General features: G+C 43.7%; 1 protein-coding gene and 2 non-coding genes across 3 annotated transcripts in view; all 3 read left to right on the top strand.

Annotated features, from left to right (window-relative positions):
- Nucleotides 1–241: 241 nt before the first annotated feature.
- LOC109030378 (high mobility group protein DSP1) overlaps nucleotides 242–19,397 on the top strand; it is a 42,376-nt gene continuing 23,220 nt past the window's right edge. The window contains exon 1 of the mRNA XM_019041314.2: nucleotides 242–1,248. Within this exon, the coding sequence (XP_018896859.1) occupies nucleotides 820–1,248 (429 nt within the window). The 5' untranslated portion in view covers nucleotides 242–819. The remainder of the gene's footprint in view (nucleotides 1,249–19,397) is intronic.
- Nucleotides 9,761–9,896, top strand: LOC140225554 (small nucleolar RNA snoR639/H1). The gene has a single exon (XR_011900600.1). It is a non-coding gene; the product is annotated as a small nucleolar RNA snoR639/H1 (small nucleolar RNA).
- On the top strand, nucleotides 10,093–10,226 carry LOC140225553 (small nucleolar RNA snoR639/H1). The gene has a single exon (XR_011900599.1). It is a non-coding gene; the product is annotated as a small nucleolar RNA snoR639/H1 (small nucleolar RNA).

Raw genomic sequence — 19,397 nt, 5'->3', positions numbered from 1 at the left:
ACTTTGCAGTTTTAGTTAAAAATTTCATGTCCGACCTCTCGAATTGACTCAATCCACTGTGCGGCGCTCTCCCGCTCCTCTCGCTCGCGCTCTCTCGGCGCGGTTTTTTCTCCCGAGTTTTTTAGCGGCCGCGGCTCGGTTCCCGGGCCGGCCGCTCGGAGCGCTAGCGTCGCGGCCCGAGACGCAGTATCCTCGGCGGTTCCTCGCCCGCGGTCCCCAATCTTGACGACTCGGTCTTGGCAGGACTACCCGAGCCGCGCTCTTCTCGCAGACGTGCAATATCGTGAACCTCTCGTGCAATCCCCCGTTGTTGTGTTTGAATCGTTCGGATCTCGGTTTCGGGAGTTGTTACTGTGTTGTGCGAGGTTTTGTTTCCCGGGCGTCGCGCGGAGTGACCTCGAGTGGTGTTCGCCCCCTTCGGATTGTTTGGCCTTGTGCGTTCGGTTTCCTTTGTTGAAGCCCGAGCCAAGACGGCCGGGAGAGCGAGAGAGAGGCAGCGCCTCCTCGCCCCCTCCCCTCGCGCGGATTCTCGCGGTGCGCGCGGCGTCTCCCCCCGCGGCCCCTACGGCGGCCATCCTGTCTCTGTCGCTCCGGCTCCGCGCAGCAGATCACGCCGGAAAATCCCGTCGGAATTTCTCCAGTTTCCCGCGACGCCCGCCATGGTGGTAGTGTGAACCCTCCCCAAGTTACCCTCTCGTTCCTCGATCCTTTTGTTTTTGTTTTCGGGTGTGTTGGTGGATGGTGTGAGCGTGACCGCGAGTGTCTCCCAAATGATACGGCGCGCCAGGCGCGTTTGATCCCCCGTTCGACCCCCGAGTGATGTCAGACCAGCGCGGGATGTGGGGAAATTCGCGGCCCGAAGACAGCAACGTCAACGCCTGGTGGCAGAACAGCTCGGACGCCAATGCGACGACCCAGCAGCTCCTGGCTGCCCACCAGCAGCAACTGGTGGCGGCCCACCAGCAGGCCCAGGTGGCCCAGAGCACCGCGGCGGCGGCCCACCAGTTGTTCTCGTACAAGATGGCCACGAGTTTTAACAACTCGGCGCCCCAGACGACGGTGTCGTCGTCCATGTCCCCCCAGAACTACTACCGGAATCTCCAGGCCGGCAACGCCAGGCATGACGACGGCGGGATCACGGCCAGCCAGGCCGCCGTCGCCGCCGGCTGGTGGTACAACCCTAGTTTACAGAACAATATGGCCAATATGCAGAATTTCCAGCAGGCGCAGAATTCACATTCGTTACTGGTATGCATCAACTCCGCCTTATCACTAGTTGTTAGCTAGACGTACCAGCGTGGGCTGTGGAAACGCAGCCCGGAGATCGGACTGTCCTCAAGGCAGAATTTAGGTTAGGTTTGGGACTGCTATGATTGGAATCAGGTGAACCAAGGTTGCCACAGTCAGGGAATACCGGGAAATGTCCGGGAATTTTAAAAAGTCAGGGAAAACCTGGAAATATTAGGGAAAATGACAATAATGTCCGGGAAAAACGTCAAATTACCGACAGTTGCTTTCTAGAGTGGATTCCCCAGTGAAAGCATTTCTACTAGGGTTTCACGTTTTGAACGACAAACTTTGCCTGAAAACTATCTCTGACTTTGCCTGAAAACTATCTCTGACTATGTCTTTTTAAATTCTGGCATTTGTTCAATTGTCAGGGAATTCCACCTAAATGTGTCAGGGAATTTCAATTTCCAATTTCTGTGACAACCCTGGACTAACAGAGCGTTCTAGCTTCCTACTGGCTTCATGGGCTTAAATCTGAGCTTCAAGTATCCTTAGAACGAAGCATGCCATTAGATTCAAGCTGAAGTCATTCCAATTTTTTTCACTAAGCAGTAAACGGCCAGGCAGTAGAGACAACAGTAAAAAGTATAGACCAAACAAAAAACGACTTTGAAAATCGAAGGAATTTTGTCATAAATACTCCTAAATGGTCTCAATGCCAGACCTATTTCGGTTCTCTTCTTTTGAAAATGATGAGTAAGTTCACAAAAAAACGTGAGAAAATTATTACACAGGGATCTTTGACCCTGAAAATGTCTTGAACCCTGTTTTTAAATGCTATCAGCTGATAAGTCTTACTGTAAAATGAACCTAAGAGTATGAAAGAACCTAAAGGGTTGCCCACTGGCAACAGAATCTTCAACTGTCAAACTTGCCCGGGAGTAGGAGCTGACCTGAGAACTTAAAATCAAACATTTATGTTTCTGCTCCTGCCAATTGTCAAATTTCTAGTCAATTCGACTTCCAATTCTAGTTTTCTGCGTAATATGTGAACACTCTACCATCAGCCATGTGTCATACACAGATGCTGAAGTTAATGGATGTCAGGGCACAGTGCTCTGTAGGTCAGTGATCTGGTCAGTCTCTCTTAATATAGTCATATCTTCGTTTTTCCACCTCATTGAATCAGTATGTGTGAAATTCGGAGATCATGATAGTGCAGACTCAGCTTGTGTCATTTGGCTAATTGGAGCGGCTTTATGACCCATAAATGAGTCCTTTAATGACCCATCAATTTTCCTCTACACTGAGACATGGAGTAATTGTTTAACTATTTTTCGAATACATTTTATTACTTTGTTGTCTGTTTCCGGAGTGTTAGAACGAGTTGGCTCGAAAAGTGAGATAACTTTTGACTTTGGCGGTCCGCTTTGATTCCGCGTTGAAGGATTAGCTGAGTAATGAAGAGATCGATAGCTTTTCTTTGACTTGAGCATCAAAATGTCGGTCATGAAGGTATCGTCGGAAAAAAGCTCCATACGCAAACTCGAGACTGTAGAGACAACAGTAAAAAGTATAGACCAAACAAAAAACCACTTTGAAAATCGAAGGAATTTGTCGTAAAGACTCCTAAATGGTCTCAATGCTCCAGACCTATTTGGGATCTTTCTTTTGAAAATGAAGAGTGAGTTCACAAAAAAACGTGAGCATTCGAGAGTTGTCAAGTTTACTCCGATAAAACGTTTATTTTTTAGGAAAATTATCGATATTTTTCTCAGATTTTCAGACACTTTAGATCAAATTGAGGAGCTTTTCGGAAAAAGGGCACACAGCAAAAAATAGCGTTAGAGAAAAATGCATTTTAAGTTTCCATCATTAATTTCTGGCCACTGATTGTACCTTTCATCGCAGCTTGGACTCCTGATTCCGAACGAAAGTCACTGTCAGTGGCCATAGAGAAATGATCAAAACTTAAAATGCATTTCTCTCAAACGCAATTTTTTGCCATGTGCCCTTTTTCCGGAAAGCTCCTCAATTGCGAACTAAATTATCTGAGAAATTGGAAGGAAAATATGCACTAATGTTCTTGAAAATTTGTGATTTGTCAAAGGAAATTTGGCAACGCCCGAAAGCTCATACGGCGCTTTTCCTTAGCACGGCAGCGTTGACTCCTCGATCTCCGCTTTATTCTGCCGTGCTAAGGAAGAACGCCGTATGAACACTCGAGAGTTGCCAAATTTCCCTTTATAAAACGTGCATTTTTGACAACACTTGTGCATTTTTCCCCTTGAAATTTTCAGATATTTTAGATATAATTGCGTACAAAATTGTCTGAAAATTTTGGAAAATAATATTCACAATTTCCCCAGTAAATTCGGTTTCTATCGGAGGAAACGTGGCAACGTCTGAAGGCTCGTACGGCGTTCTTCCTTAGCACGGCAGTATTTGCCTCGAACGCTTTTCTTTTCTTTCTTTCCCTCATCGATCGATCGAGAGCAGAAGTACTCAACTTCACGGTCGCGACATTAAAACGCGATGACGATGGACTCCGGAATGTAATTTTCGACGGAGGGGCAGCCGTGATCGACAGTATTCGTCAACACGTGAAACTACAATTGCGATTATTTCGGCTCGTGACGTCACACGTCAGGCCCCGGTTATTGAGTCACCGCATGGCTTTATTTTAAACCTTGGTGTCCTCCCGGCGTCCTCAGAGTGGCCGGCAGTCGGGTCAATTAAGCACTCCGCTGTCGATTAACTCACCATCGCAAAGAGACCGTTTTTCGCTAATTGTACGAGGCTGGCGTCCCATCGTCGGCTGTGTTTGTTTCACTTTCCGATTACGCAATTTTAGAAACTAGGCAACGTCTTTGCTGAGTTTTTAGGCTACACTGGGGAAAAAAAATGCCACGGGCCTTTTAAACATACCGGCCGTTCCGGGCTCAGAGACTGGAAGTTCCGGGTGCTGGAGCCGTAATTTCTACTACTCCGGGTGCTACGCCTGGCACTTTCGGCCTCTGAGCCCGGAACGCGGATGATATGTCTACACAGCCGGTAACTACGGCTTCCTCGGCCGGAGTTTTTTTTTTTCAGTGTTTTTCACGCTTTTTGCCTTCAAAATGTTGCATTTCGATCATCGGTATGCTAATTCTTAAAATATGAGAAAGAAACTAATAAATGTGGCCCGAACTGTTCGTAAACAGGGTGGTAAAATAGTGCTGGGTCCACACTTTCCTGCGGGGAAAAGAAAGCCAAAAAGTTCAAAATTTCACCTAGAATCAAAAGTTTTTGAGCTCTAATGAGTATCAGTTCAAGACTGATGGGGAGAGTGTTCAGTTCAGGCAAATTCATTGGAATGTTACAGCTCAAAAATGTTCGACTCTAATTGAAATTTTTGATCTTTCTGGTCTTGCTTTCCCCGCATTTTACCACGTAAATCCATATATCGATAGCCAAAGTGCATAACCACGTATCTCTATTACGATGGTATTTCAAAATTTCCTCCCCAATGCTCCATGCACTGATATCAATGACGTGACCCTTGTAAGGACCTAGGTCCCTTCTCCTGCAGTCCACGGGAATAAAAAACACATTGGATCTAGAGAAACATTAATAAGAGAACGGACTCTTGATTCAATCCGATTTTTGCTTAAATCAAAAGGAAATCCGCTCAAATTAAGAGGCTTGGTTCTTGATTTAAGCAAAAATCTGATTGAATCAAGAGTATTTTTTCTTGTCGATGTTTTTAAGAGTCTGGACTGTAGATCCAATGTGTTTTTTTCCAGTGTCCGTCACAAACATTGCATTTTTACGCGGATGAAACAATTAAAATCTCATTCTTTTCGGAAACAATTCGGAGAAGTGATACAATTTTTCGCCTGGAGTTTGTTGACACCCCGCAGATCAAGGCCGCTCGATAACCCATCGATGGCTTCCGTAATCAGTGCGTTGCATGGTGCGAAGGCTGTCCGTGACGTCATAAGTAAACCCTCGGCAAAAAATCGCCCTGCAGGTCTATTCTTACTTTCGTTACCTAAACCACGGAACGTTACTCCATTCCAAGATTGCAGAATTGACTGGGTTCATGCAATATATCCCGAGGACGGTGTCTTCCCTAACGAAACCGCTGTAGCTCCGTTCTAGATTTTTTCAATTTTTTCTGATAAAATGCTTCATCACAGAAAAATCAACGAGCGTTTATCCTCCAAAAGTCACCAACCACCCCTGTAGAGAGAAGGAGAGGAAATAATTCAAGAGAGTATTGCAGCTTAGAACTGAGATGTTGCATGTGGGAGGGATTTGCGATTTGACCATTGATTTTTAAGTGAAAGTTCGCGAGAAATACGATGGTGCCACTGGTTTTCTCTGAAATCATCTCCCAAGCTCAAAAAAAGCTCTCAAAGTGAGGCCAAAATGGAGGGGATATCCCACCCTACCCTGAGAGTCCACGTCTATATCAATACAAACTCTCCATGCAAAGATAGGAAGCAAATACATTGACAGGGCTGCCACTTTATTTGGGGACTCCAAAACTGAAAACACGGCATCATTGCTAATGTATTTGCTAGCTATCTTTGCATGGAGAGTTTGTCTTGTTGTAGAGGTGGACTCTCAGGATAGCGTGGGATATCCCCTCCATTTTGGCCTCAACTTGAGAGTTTTTTTTGAGCTTGAGAGTTGATTTCAGAGATAACCAGTGGGACCATCGTGTTCCTCGCGAACTTTTACATAAGAAACAACAGTCAAATCGCAAATCCCTCACACATGCAACATCTCCATACGCCCCTGCAGTCCGGTCGTTTAACCCTGGATCAACCTGCGGAGGGAAAAGCGTCGATATTTCAGGACAATCCGGCAACTACGGCGCCATGCGTCGTGCGAGTGAGTTTAAAGCCCCGGTTACCATTGCAAGGGCTTCGGGAGGAGGTAATTAATTTAGATGCAAAATAGCGCGGGGCGCGGGAGGGGCCAAATGAGATTATCCCTGTCCCTGCCTGGCCCTCCGCTCGAGTTACGAGAGCAAAGGGTGCGAGCCGAGAGCCAGGGACCCTCCCCAATTTACCCGGGCCCCGCGCCCTGCCCTGCGTCGCCACGCGCTGCGTTAAAAAATTATTCCACCCCCCGCCACCCTTCGTCTTGAGGTCATAGCCCCGCGGGGGTCGGAAGGGTGCGGATTCTTGTCATCTCGAGCACCTTTTTGTCGTGGAGGAATGGACGTGCATGTGGGATAGTGTGGGAATCCATCAGGTTTTTACCGATGCCTTTGTGGATGAGTTACAACCCCAAAAGTTTGGTAACTTAATGGGTTACTGGTATGGAGTTTATGGTGTCCTGCACTCTGGATAGTCAGGAATGGAGATGTCGCATGTGAGGAATTTGCGATTTGACAATAGACTCTTACGTAGAAGTTTGCGAGAAACACGATGGTGCCACTGGTTTTCTCTGAGATCAACATCCAAGCTCAAAAAAGCTCTCAAGTTGAGGCAGAAATGGAGGGGACATCCCACGCTATCCTGAGAGTACACCTCTACATAAAGACAAACTCTCCATGCGAAGATAGGGAGCAAATACTTTAGCAGGGTTGCCGTGTTTTCAGTTTTAGAGTCCCCAAGTAAAGTGGCAGCCCTTCAATGTATTTGCTCCTATCTTTGCATGGAGAGTTTGTTTTGATGTAGAGGTGGACTCTCAGGATAGCGTGGGATATTCCCTCCACTTTGGCCTCAACTTGAGAGCTTTTTGTGAGCTTGGGTGTTGATCTCAGAGAAAACCAGCGGCCCCATCGTGTTTCTCGCGAACTTTTATGTAAGAATCCACAGTCAAATCGCAAATTCTTCACACATGCAATATCTCCATTCTGAGTCCTTCAACATTTTTTAAACATTTTATTCATTCCATTAAATACTCGCGTTGTTTTTCTAAATCAAACGATTCTCAATTCATTTGCACCAAAGCAGAGTGAACTTTTTTTTGTTTTGAAAGTTGCTAGAACACCGTCCATGGTCACCCTGATCAGGGTGGTGAAGTTACATGAGCGCGAGGCAAGTGCCGAAACCGATCCGCGATATCTGTAGTCGGTACCTTTACCACGCTGTGACATAACAGAACGCAAGACGAAAAACCGAGTGGTAACCGCGATTCCACACAGGGTTTCCACCCGATTTTACGCGGTTTTGACCTTTAGGGCATAGCTATCTACAGCCAACGTTGCCAAGTTGTCGTTTCACGCTCGTCACGAACTGATCTAGACGGTTCGATTCGGCAACATTGCCGAAGCGGGCGCAGATAAGACGCTTCATCTAATAACGCGATAGCGCCCAAATCGACTGGATAAGCGTGTTTCTGTGCTGGATCCAGTAAAGCAGAACTTTAAGATCGCACATGGTGTACGTAATATCTTTTTGAGGTATAATTTTTTGGAGGATACCGATGGCATACGAAAATCGTTGTTTCCCGGGCGGAAGAACGTACACTGGGGGAAAAAAACACATTGGATCTGGAGTCCAGGCTCTTAAAAAAATCGACAAGAAAAAGGACTCTTGATTCAATCAGATTTAAGCTTAAATCAGGAACCCAGCCTCTTAATTTGAGCGGATTTCCTTTTGATTTAAGCTTAAATCTGATTGAATCAAGAGTCCTTTTTCTTGTCAATGTTTTCAAGAGTCTGGACTCTAGATTCAAAGTGTTTTTTTTTTTCCCAGAGTATCGCCTTGAAATAGCTGAAATCACTGAAACAGCGAAATCAGCAAAATTCATCGTAATTGTATAAAAACGAGACATGAGGAATCCGTTAGTGAGCAAAAAATGAGGTAGTTTCAGGCAAGTCAGCAATGATTGCCATCATTCCTCTAGACAGTCCAAACACTAACGTTACATGGAAATGAAAAATACACTCTACATGTAATGGAAATAAAATCAGTCGATTTTCAATAATCAAAACGATTTCTAGGCGTCTTTCACATGATTAGTGCGATTTCACAGAAGGACGGAGGCTTCTTTCATCAAAATTTTACCGGCCAGACGCTTCTGAGCCCGTTCTCTCAAAACTTCATTTTTGCACTTGCTGCTCTCTTCGCTATCACGGCAGCTCTGCTCCCCCATCTTCGCATACCTTATAGTCCATCCTAGAGTACCTATATAGGGAGAGTATGGACAACTCGAAATATGTAGCTCTTAGGGCCCAAAAGGGTAGGTAACCCTTGAAAACGAAAAATGTCACTGTCAATCTTTAGACTCCAATATTAAACGAAAATGGACAAGAAAATTCGTAAGTAAGCATTCTTCCGCAAAAATGAGTAAGTTTATGCAAAAACCAAGTCAAACGCGTGCTTTACTGACGACAGTTCCCAACAATTGTGATCTTAAATCACTCTGGATAATTTGAATTCATAGATTGAGGGATAGATTTCCCCCTTTGGGGTCTAAGAGCTCCATCACCTAACCTCAAAATTTTCGACATGTCCATACTCTCTCTATATAGGTACTCTAGTCCATCCTGTACTTATTCCTCTGCAAGTTCCATCCGATGGACGGCAGGGAATTTTCGGATCCCAGCAGGGCGCCGCCGGGTGTATTGTTCGTAACTCGAGCTACTCGAAGCTCGTTAGAAATCAATTGTTCATTGACGCCACTTGACTATTGATACGCGCTTTGATTTATGAATGGAGACCGCATCGTCGCCCGACCCGGCCCGTACAACCACTACGATCCCCACATCCGGATCCACGTGGGTTGTAGTCGGAAGCTTCTCTCGATGAAGTTCACTTTAAATGACAGGGTGGCACAGTCAGGGAATACCGGGAAACGTCAGGAAAAAATCGTCAAATCACCTTCCTTTCAGGGTTCCCACAGTCAGGGAAAACCGAGAAATGTGAGGGTATATTTGAGTCAGGAAAAACCTGGAACTGTCGAGGAAAATGACGAAGATGTCGGAGAAAAATCGTCTACTCACCTTCATTGGCTTTCTCGATGGGGTTTGACGTATTGAATAACAAATTTTGCTCTAAAACGATTTCTGACTGTCTTTTTGAAAATATGTGTCTGGAAAATCTGGGAAATGTCAGGGAATTTCATTATCTTAGTTCTTCAGCCACCCTGGACGACTGATCTTAGCTCGTAAGCTTATTGGTGACTGGGTCTGTGAAAAGGGATCTTACCTTCCAGGAGAAAATTTTCTTCAATTTTTTTCAAATTCATGGAGAAAAATATCTAAAAATGTTGGCCTTCGCTCGACAATGAAAGCTCCAAAATTGAAGGAAGTATGAGAGCTGAAGTTTCAAGACTATAAAATTCTTAGCTTGTAGAAAAATGTGGTTTAAGTTTTTGGGAAAAAAACCGTAAATTTTTCTCCCTGAAGATAAGGTCCCTCTTGAAAAATCTGATCTTGTCAGAGCTACTATTTGTCCTGATGCGTGGTAAAATGCCATACCGGAAATTCGTATCCAGTAAAATTCGAGAGTAATTCGCTCTAGTGGTCAGTTGCTTTTTGCGTTGTTTTTTATGGTGTATACATTTTGAGGCTGTTTCTGAGCCTACCCCACAATTTTAAGCCGGCTGGATAGTGGTTTTTCACTATTCCAGTGTGCTCTGCGTGGGAACATCAACTGATTTCATGTGTATGATGATGTATTCCTCTTTGGATAGTCATCAAAGGACGATTTCGAACAATACCTATTTGAATGATTCATGTATTACATGAAAAAGAGGCAACTTTTCGTGTGTTTCCCGGGAAAACGCGATGAACTTTTTGATGAGCTTTCTTGACTTGACAAAATCAGGTCACGTTTTATCTCCGATAGTCGTTTTTTACTCTGACGAACCTTTTCGGTAGTTTTGAATATTCTCACATTGTAATTAGTTATTTTCACCCCACAATTTTAAGCCGGCTGGATAGTATTTTTCACTATTCCAGTGTGCTCTGCGTGGGAACATCAACTGATTTCATGTGTATGATGACGTATTTCTCTTGGATAGTCATCAAAGGACGATTTCGAACAATACCAATTTGAATGATTCATGCATTACATGAAAAAGAGGCAATTTTTCGTGTGTTTCCCGAGAAAACGCGATGAACTTTATGACGAACTTTCTTGACTTGAAAAAATGAGGTCATGTCCTATCTCCGATAATCGTTTTTTACTCTGACGAACTTTTTCGGTAGTTCTGAATATTTTGACATTGTAATAAGTTATTTTTACCCCACAATTTTAAGCCGGCTAAATCATGGTTTTCTCATTTTTTAGTGTGCTCTGCGTGGGAACATGAACTGATCTCTTGTGTATGATGAATTTTTTTTGCCTGAACTTTCATCAAAGGACGATTTCGGACATTTTTACATTGCTAAAAATTATTTTGTCAGTGAACAAGATTTCGCAAACCTTTGAATTTAATTAGATCGGTGACTTTAAGTGGCGCGACATGCTAATAGTAAGGTACGACTGGAATCATAGAGTGAATTCAATATAGCGCCCCTCACAATTGTTAGGAACACTCATCATCTTTTTTAAAAAGGCTCGAAAGTGGCGGTACTGCTGTTAAGTTTTTCTGGAGGCAAAATTTACTCGGAGAGAAAAGGGTTGACAGTTCAAAACATCTCTCAAATTGTCGGTGCGTAATAAAATCCAAGCAATTGCAAGTTCATTGAGGAGTGAACGACGCTAATCGGGGACGAAGACATGAGGAAAAGTCGTTATGTGGCTATAAAATTTGTCGGAGGCCTAAACAGGATTAACATTCTATTGATATCCTGTATCTTTTCCGGGAAGTCGAAGCCTTAAAAATTTCTGCGAGGACTTGATCCACTGATCCACAATCGCCTATTCGAAGGATTACTCACGCACTTGCCCTTATAATTGTCAGGGTTGCCGCAGTCAGGGATAAAGGGGAAATGTCAGGGAATTGTGAAAAGTCAGGGAAAACCTGGAAATGTCAGAGAAAATTGCGAAATTGTTAGGGAACAATTGCTAGGTCGCCTTTATTTTGTTTCTTGAATGAGCTTGACGTTTAGAACAACAAATTTTGCCTGAAATGTATTTCTAATTATGATGTCTTACTATCCATCTAGTATACACCTTAATTGTAAGGGAATTTAAGCAAAATGCGTCAGGGAAATTTATTTTAATTCTGTGGCAATCCTGAAGTGTCCGAAGCTTAAATTTCGTCCTCTTCCAATTCTGCCGTGCTAAGGAGAAATTTCGTATGAGCTTTCGAAAGTTGCAAAAATTCCTCTCTGACAAAATTTTTTTTTGGACGAAAGTTCTTTTGCCTTGCAATTTCCAGGCTTTTTAGATCAAATTACCAACGAAATTCTCTGAAACATGGGAAGAGAAATATCCATAAATATTCTTGAAAATCCGTGATATTTTGAAGGACAGATGGCAACGCTTGAAGGTTCATACGGCGTTTTCCTTAGCACGGCAGTAATATTCCCTCATCATTTGCCGGAAAAGAAAGTCCACCTAGGCGAAAAGTACCCACATAATCAACCAATTCAGGAGGAAGCAGGAGTGGTCAGCAAGCTTCCTCCGTTCGTAATTTCCGAAATCTTCATTTGAAGTGTTGAAAGAGAGAGGCCCGAAGCCATTTCTCGGATCACCCAGGATTTCTTTTCCAGTTAAGAAACCGCTTTTCCGGTGGTGGCTCGGTCGTGGAACGCTGTCGGTCGTAAATTGTCGCACGAATCGGCTGCTTGGCGGTCGTAAAATTTTAAAAATGTCGCCAAACCGGCCCTCTTCTCCTGACGCGGTATTCTTGACATTTTTCAGCTCCTGCGGTTCATTCATAGTCCTCTCACAAGGGGAGTCTACGAAGTGACATCCTGGGATTGGGTTCATTTTGCTTGTACATGAAGAAGAGACAAATCTAAGGTTGACGTATTTTTTTTTAGCCGCCACCTCCCAACCGTTCTCGAGATATCGATTTTTAAAGTTACGATTTTTGCACGTTTCCGCGCGGAGTTCCGGCGAGTCAACTGAGCGCCGGCAAGCTGCACGAAGCGCGTTTCCTATCAGCGCTGCAGACCGGCCATTCTTATCAGTAGTTCCGTGGCCGAGTGGTAGAGTGTTCGCCTACCGTTCCGTAGATCGCGGGTTCGAATCCCGCTTTGAGCCGTAACTTATAGGGTACGCCGCAATGCGTTTTTACAAGTTTTCTTTATTTTTATCACACACCAAGGGGTCCGCCCCCTGGCCGCTACGCGGCCCAACCCCCGGGGCGAAAAGGCGCGCTTCGCGGCGAGGGGAATCATCGAAATCGACCGTTGACGGTTGCAAATTCAGAGTAAGGAAAAAGTCATTAAGAATATAGTGTGGTGGGAAATTTTTATTTGAAACATCATTTTATCATTCAATTAAAATTATTTACCCAGTAACCGTCAACGGTCGATTTCGATGATTTCGCTTGCCGCGAAGCGCGCCTTTTCGCCCCGGGGGTTGGGCCGCGCAGCGGCCAGGGGCGGACCCCTTGGTGTGTGATAAAAATAAAGAAAACTTGTAAAAATGCATTGCGGCGTACCCTATAAGTTACGGCTCAAAGCGGGATTCGAACCCGCGATCTACGGAACGGTAGGCGAACACTCTACCACTCGGCCACGGAACTATTGATAAAAGTGGCCGATCTGCAGCACTGATAGGAAACGCGCTTCGTGCAGCTTGCCGGCGCTCAGTTGACTCGCCGGAACTCCGCGCGGAAAAGTGCAAAAATCGTAACTTTAAAAATCGATATCTCGAGAACGGTTGGGAGGTGGCGGCTAAAAAAAAATACGTCAACCTTAGATTTGTCTCTTCTTCATGTACAAGCAAAATGAACCCAATCCCAGGATGTCACTTCGTAGACTCCCCTTGTCAGCCAGGCAGAAAGTTCATAGCCTTCCCATTTTTCGTATTGGCCTCCCGATTTTGAAAACCCCTTCTCCGTTTTTATTTCTGGGTTTTTTTTTTAAAGAAAAAAACTCTGGGAATTCTAATACCAGCGTTCGGCCTCTCATCCCCGAACGTAGGAACGTTACCTCATTCGAAGATTGCAAATTTTACTCTTGACTGTTCAATTTTTTACAAGAATGTACCTTTCAATTATTGTCCAAGTTTTTCTGATTTTTGAACGAAATCAGAAGAAAACTTCGTAAAATTTTCAGTAAAAATTGCCCTAAAATTTTCAGTAAAAAATGCCCTAAAATTTTCTTTTAGAAATTCCCAAAATTTTTCCAGTAAAAATGCACTTTGCGAAGAGAAATTTGGCAACGTTGAAATTAGCTACGCTCTTATGCGAAGGAAACATCGTTATTAGAGGTGATTAGACGAAGGATCGGTGGAAAACCTTCCCTTTTTGAAGAAAGCCCCCGACAATTTTGGGAGCGTAACTTCATTCGAAGTCCGAAATTTGAGTCAAACAATTTTTTTTTTTTTTTTACGAGGATGTAACTGAAATTTTTGTCCAAGATTTTTCCGATTTTGGCATGAGATCAGAAAGAAACTCAGCAAAATTTTCAGCTAGATATGTCCGAAATACTTCTGACATAAATGCGATTTTCGAGGAGACCTTGCAATATTGAAATGGAGTTAAGTTCCTCGGAAGGAGGATGACGTTATTAGAGCTGATTATACTAAGGATCTGTATGAAACCCTCCCGTTTTGGAAACGTTTGCGGAAATTCTGGACAAGAACTTTCTCTTTTCAGGAACTTGACGTAAAAAAGCTTTGTAATGTACGTACTTAGTCCGCACACACATTCTTAGGAGCGTTCCCGGAAATTTCCGTTCTCGTTCCCGGAAAATTCCGTTCTCGTTCCCGGAGTTCTCTGACTCACCCGGATCCTCGAGATCTCACTGTTGAGTCTTCTCTTCGTGGTGGCTCTATCGCGAGCATAAAGAAGATGTCGTAACAAGAGCAAGGGCATGGCTCATAAAAAGGAAACTGACCAATCAGGAGCCCGACGCGTTCAATTGTCCTGCCAATTGGTCGATTATTACTGGCCGGCCGAAGTGTTGCTTCAGTCCTCATGTCTGTACTGACTATCCTCTTCAAGACACTGTCCGATCGTTTTCGTGTTTTATTTGTTTATTCGTTTTCTTTCTCTCCCCGTTTGAGGTATAAAGATTTTCAAACTTATTTTTCCAAGCTCTAGAGGAAACGTGAATAGGTGTGCTCAAATTATGGCGAAAATGCTGATTTTTAGAAACAGAAATAGGTGTGAGCTGAGTTTTTAGAAAATCATGTCACATTTTTAACACTTTTCTTCGAAACTCCATAATCGTCAATAGGAAGTGCTCAGGGTTGGAAAGGGTCAATGGGTGGAATGGACTATTAGTTTTATACACCCATTGACCATTGACATGACTACCGTGCTAAGCAAAAACACCGTAAATCCATCAAGATTTTCCCTCGTTTTTTGGAACATAACACTATGCAAAATATAAAGTGTGTAACCCATGCACCTCAAATTTTCAAGTTAAGTTCACTGGGAAAAAAAAAATACTCTTGATTCAATCGGATTCTTGCTGGAATCAAAACGAAATCCGCTTAAATTACGAGGCTTGGTTCTTGGTTTAAGCTAGATTCTGATTGAACCAAGAGTACTTTTTCTTGTGGATGTTTTTAAGAGTCTGGACTCCAGATCCAATGTGTTTTTTTCCCAGTGTTCTTGATATTATTTGCGAAAGAATTCTGTAAAAACACTGTCCCAAGGTACACAAGTATTTCTGCTATGATACATTGTTTCCAAAAATTGCAAAATGGCATCAGCACTTCCCATTGACGCTCCCAGAGTCTCGAAGGAAAGCGTAGAAAGTGAGCTGCGGTTTTCCAAGAACTCCGCTCTTACCTATTTCTGTTTCACAAAATCAACATTTTCGCCATAATTCCAGTTTATCCGAGAGCCCTGACCATCCTCTCTCTCCATTTCCCCACGTGGACCTTCCCCGGTCCATTTCCCCCGCGCACTCGCTCATCCATCGCTCGTCACCCGAGCCCTGGAAGCTAAGGAGACGGGGCTACGTCAGCGGGTGTCCCCGCCCGGCCCGGCGCGTTTGACCGAGTTGTCTGGCGTCGCGGCGCTGTCAATCCGTGACGGACGAGACGTCGGGCGTCGCGACGCCCGTCCCCGCGCCCCGAGTTCAATGTCAGGATCACCATCCGAGAGCACCACCACCGCCGCCGATGCCATGCGAGATGAGACGAGACGGTCCCCACCCCGCGTCCGCGACGTCACTCCATTGTGTCGACGTCGGGAGGGGGAGGGGGGTTTTCGCGCGTTCGCGAGTCGCGCCGTCTACCGCGTCCGCGATGGCCCCCCTCCCCAACCCGGGGGGGGGGGTGTTGAAGGCCTCGCGACGGTTTCCTTGTTTGGGCGCCGGCTGGATTCCGGATCCAGATGACGATTCGGCGATCGGGTGCGTCATGGAGTCGTTATTCGGGGTTCCGGGGCGGGATGGGGAGTAATTGCGTCCTATCGAGTCGCGGAAAGTATAGGAATTAGATCGCGGCAATGGCTTGACAGTGCTACCATTTTATTTTACCACGGATTCTGGGTTTCCCGGAATTATTTCCGATTTCCCGAAGTTCCGTGAAAAATTTCGGAATACAAAGGCCCGGCAGTGCCACCATTGTATCTTACCACAGACTCTGGGGTTTCCGGAATTAATTCCAATTTCTCTTAAGTTGTGAGAAAAATTCCGGGGAAAAATTCCGAAATGCGCCCGGACGTAGTTCCGAAGATTTGTCTAATTTGATCAAATAATCGCGGTCAAACTGACGAAAACCCCCCGAAATTCTGAATAATTACCAAAATAGCGGAAAATTTTAGGAAAAGTTCCGAAAGGAATTGATTCCAGAAAATGGTAGCTCTGAAAAGTTCTAGAATCTGGAACTGATTCCGGAAAATGGCAGCACTCTCTATTTTTCTGAAAAATCGCAGAAATCGGTAAATTTTGAACATTGTTATAGAAGAAAGCGTGTGTAATAGAGAAAAGCCTCTCAAAAATTGGAAAGGCTGAGAACTTGCTGCCTTCCTGCGAGACCTTTTGAAAAAAGAGGTGGAGTCCGTGCTCAAAGAAATCCTCCAATCCTTCTCACCGGAAGGAGGTCAAGAAAAGTGGGACATTTTACGTATCTATGAGACTGGTATTTTTTTCTAGCTAATAAGGAGTTTTCTTGCTGTCACAGGTGCACAATTTCAATGCGAGAAAAGGGCTCTGCTCCCTCTCCTTTTCAAAATTTTCCAAGCCTTTGAAAAAATAAATGAAGTCCGTTCACGACATATCCGAAAAGTCCCAATTAAGTTTTACAAGAGATGAAGTGTTTGTAAAATTAAAATGCACAACTTGGACTTAAAATGAATTGAATTGGAGAGGATTTATGAAAGAGAGGTCGACCCACAACATGAGCTTGCCGCGCAAAGCCCGCCTCCTTTTATCATTTAATTGCAAACACCATTTGAAAGAAGCCGGGGAAACAAAGGACACATTTGCATACTAGCTTTATCGATAATCCGATGTGATAACCGGAGCTATTACCCGCTCCCATTCTTCACCAGCCCCGCTTTTTCTCTGTGTGATTTTTTCCAGCGTGAAGCGATTCCCTGAACCTATTTCACTAGATTTCAGAAATTTTTTAACTTTGCTTCCTACGATGTTGACGTGATCGGTCGGTGGTGTTATACGATGGTTTTGTTGAGAAATGTTGCGTCGGTTGTTGTTTTGGTATTTGGAATTGTCGGGTGGGAAAGATGTGCTGCAGATGACACTACTACTGCCACCAACACCGAAGTTAGTATAAAGAAGTTAGTACGAAGATGTTTCGTATGTTTCGTAATGTATTGCTAACTCTACCAAATCAACCACATTAAGTGATTTACCTCGAGTTTAAAATTCTGTATACTTGCCAGAAAAATCGGAAGCAGAAATAAAAAAGTAAACCGTCAATATAGGGAATTTAGTTGTTCCAAGTTCGATTTTTTCAATCCCAGTGTGTAAAATTTTACGAGTAATTGAAGCAGAGAGTTATGACCTTTGAAAAAATTACTTTGTGCTTTGACTTACTTCAAGGTCTCGAAAAAACGTAGGTTTATGGCACCGTCTATAATACGCAGTTTCGATCAAGGGAGAGGTCGTCTCGTGACAGAATAACGTACCATTTTTTTGATGACCTTTCACTGGGAGACAACCTTTGACAAGAATTCGGCTGTTTCGTTGAATCATCATTCAACGAAACAGCTGAATTCTTGTATTAAAATAATTAACGTATTAATGTACAGGGTGATCCAAAAGTCCCTTCCACCCCCTCTAACTTTTTACCTAATTGAGGTAAAGACTTGAAACTTGGGGGATACTCCTAGGTCAAAGGGAGCTACTTTTTGGCCCCCCTAAAATTTTCAGGGGGCCCCCCTTGGGGGGGCAACGGCCCCCAACTTTTAATTTTCAAATGGGAAGACCCCCTTTGTGATAGCTCGTTCGAAAGAGCATAAAAAAAGAAAACTTTTCGTGCAAACCCGAAGTCAATATCTCAAACCGTTTCAAAATGGCGGCCGGTTAAAGTTCAAAATGGCCGAAAATTCACACCGGTTTTTTGTCGATGGATTTGCGCGAAAATCGGAATGTAGAGGTATTTTGACACGAGAAAAACGAATTTGACGTTAGATTTTCAAAAAAACCAAAATTTACAAAATGGCCGCCGGTTGAAGTTTAAAATTGCCGAAAATTTTCACCTCGGTTTTTTCCTGATGGATTTGCCTAGAACTTGGAATTTGAGAGTATTTTGGCAGAGGATAAACAAATTTGAACTTAAATTTCTAAAAAAAATCAATTTTTGGTCATTTTGAACTTTAACCGGCGGCCATTTTGGAAATTTTGGTTTTTTTGAAAATCTAACGTCAAATTCGTTTTTCTCGTGTCAAAATACCTCTACATACCGATTTTCGCGCAAATCCATCGACAAATAACCGGTGTGAATTTTCGGCCATTTTGAACTTTAACCGGCCGCCATTTTGAAACGGTTTGAGATATTGACTTCGGGTTTGCGCGAAAAGTTTTCTTTTTTTATGCTCTTTCGAACGAGCTATCACAAAGGGGGTCTTCCCATTTGAAAATTAAAAGTTGGGGGCCGTTGCCCCCCCAAGGGGGGCCCCCTGAAAATTTTAGGGGGGCCAAAAAGTAGCTCCCTTTGACCTAGGAGTATCCCCCAAGTTTCAAGTCTTTATCTCAATTAGGTAAAAAGTTAGAGGGGGTGGAAGGGACTTTTGGATCACCCTGTATAATAATTTGGCTTACTGGTTTTTTTTAAAAAAAAAGAAAAAAAAGTCGCAAGATTATTTTGCGTCTGCTGCTGTTCTACTCATTTTGAAGTTTTAACGACTTCAAGAAGTTAGTAGCGATGAATCAATAATAGTTAGCATTTTAGTCTATTTACGTTACTTTGTCGTCTATTCCTGTAACTCATTTGATAATCGATCGAATTACGATAACGTGCTTTTTATGAGAGCTTTTACTCTCCTACGATGAATGGCGCAGCCTATTATCCATATCAAACTTTAAAACCTCTAATTATTATCGACCTGTTTTTTCAACGGTGCAAGAGACTTCTCGAATATCAAAAGAAACCGCAGATTTTTTTTTTTTTTTTTTTTAAATCAAACGAGTGTCAATTTATCCGCGAGAAACATAAGGAAATCTCGTCTAAAATATCAGAAAAACTGCCCGAAATTCTACCCTAAAATCACTGGCGTGCTCGAAGAAATTACTGCCCTGATAATATTGATACATTTCCAGGATTCATTGAAATAAGTCAAGTGAAACCTTCAACCAATAATGAAAGGTCTATAAAAGTATAGCCCGACAAAATTCGCCAATTTTTCTTCATTTTTCCGTCAATTATATTTTGCATATGTTTTTCGCTCTTTTGAAGTGCAAATCATAGAGACGCGGTCGCCGCATTCTTTCTTTTTCTCGTAATTTCTCACTCTTCACTTTTCGGTTCGAGTATGTCAGTGTTGCGAACACGATCCGCTGTCATCAGTCTGAAACTTGGCCAAGCAATAGTCGAGGGTGTACTAAGCGGCTGTCTCATCACTCTGACCGCCAATTTTTTCGTCTTTGTTTAGTATTGGATCGAATTCCGCACGATGACGAAATCTACGGTTCGGTAACGCCGTCGCACAGTAGGCTACAGGCCGCCGGCTCTGTG

Source organism: Bemisia tabaci, chromosome 9 (genome assembly GCF_918797505.1).
Source record: "Bemisia tabaci chromosome 9, PGI_BMITA_v3".
Taxonomy (NCBI): Eukaryota; Metazoa; Arthropoda; class Insecta; order Hemiptera; family Aleyrodidae; genus Bemisia; species Bemisia tabaci.
Note: the sequence above shows the minus strand (reverse complement) of the source record. Positions and strands in the feature narration are given on the sequence as shown.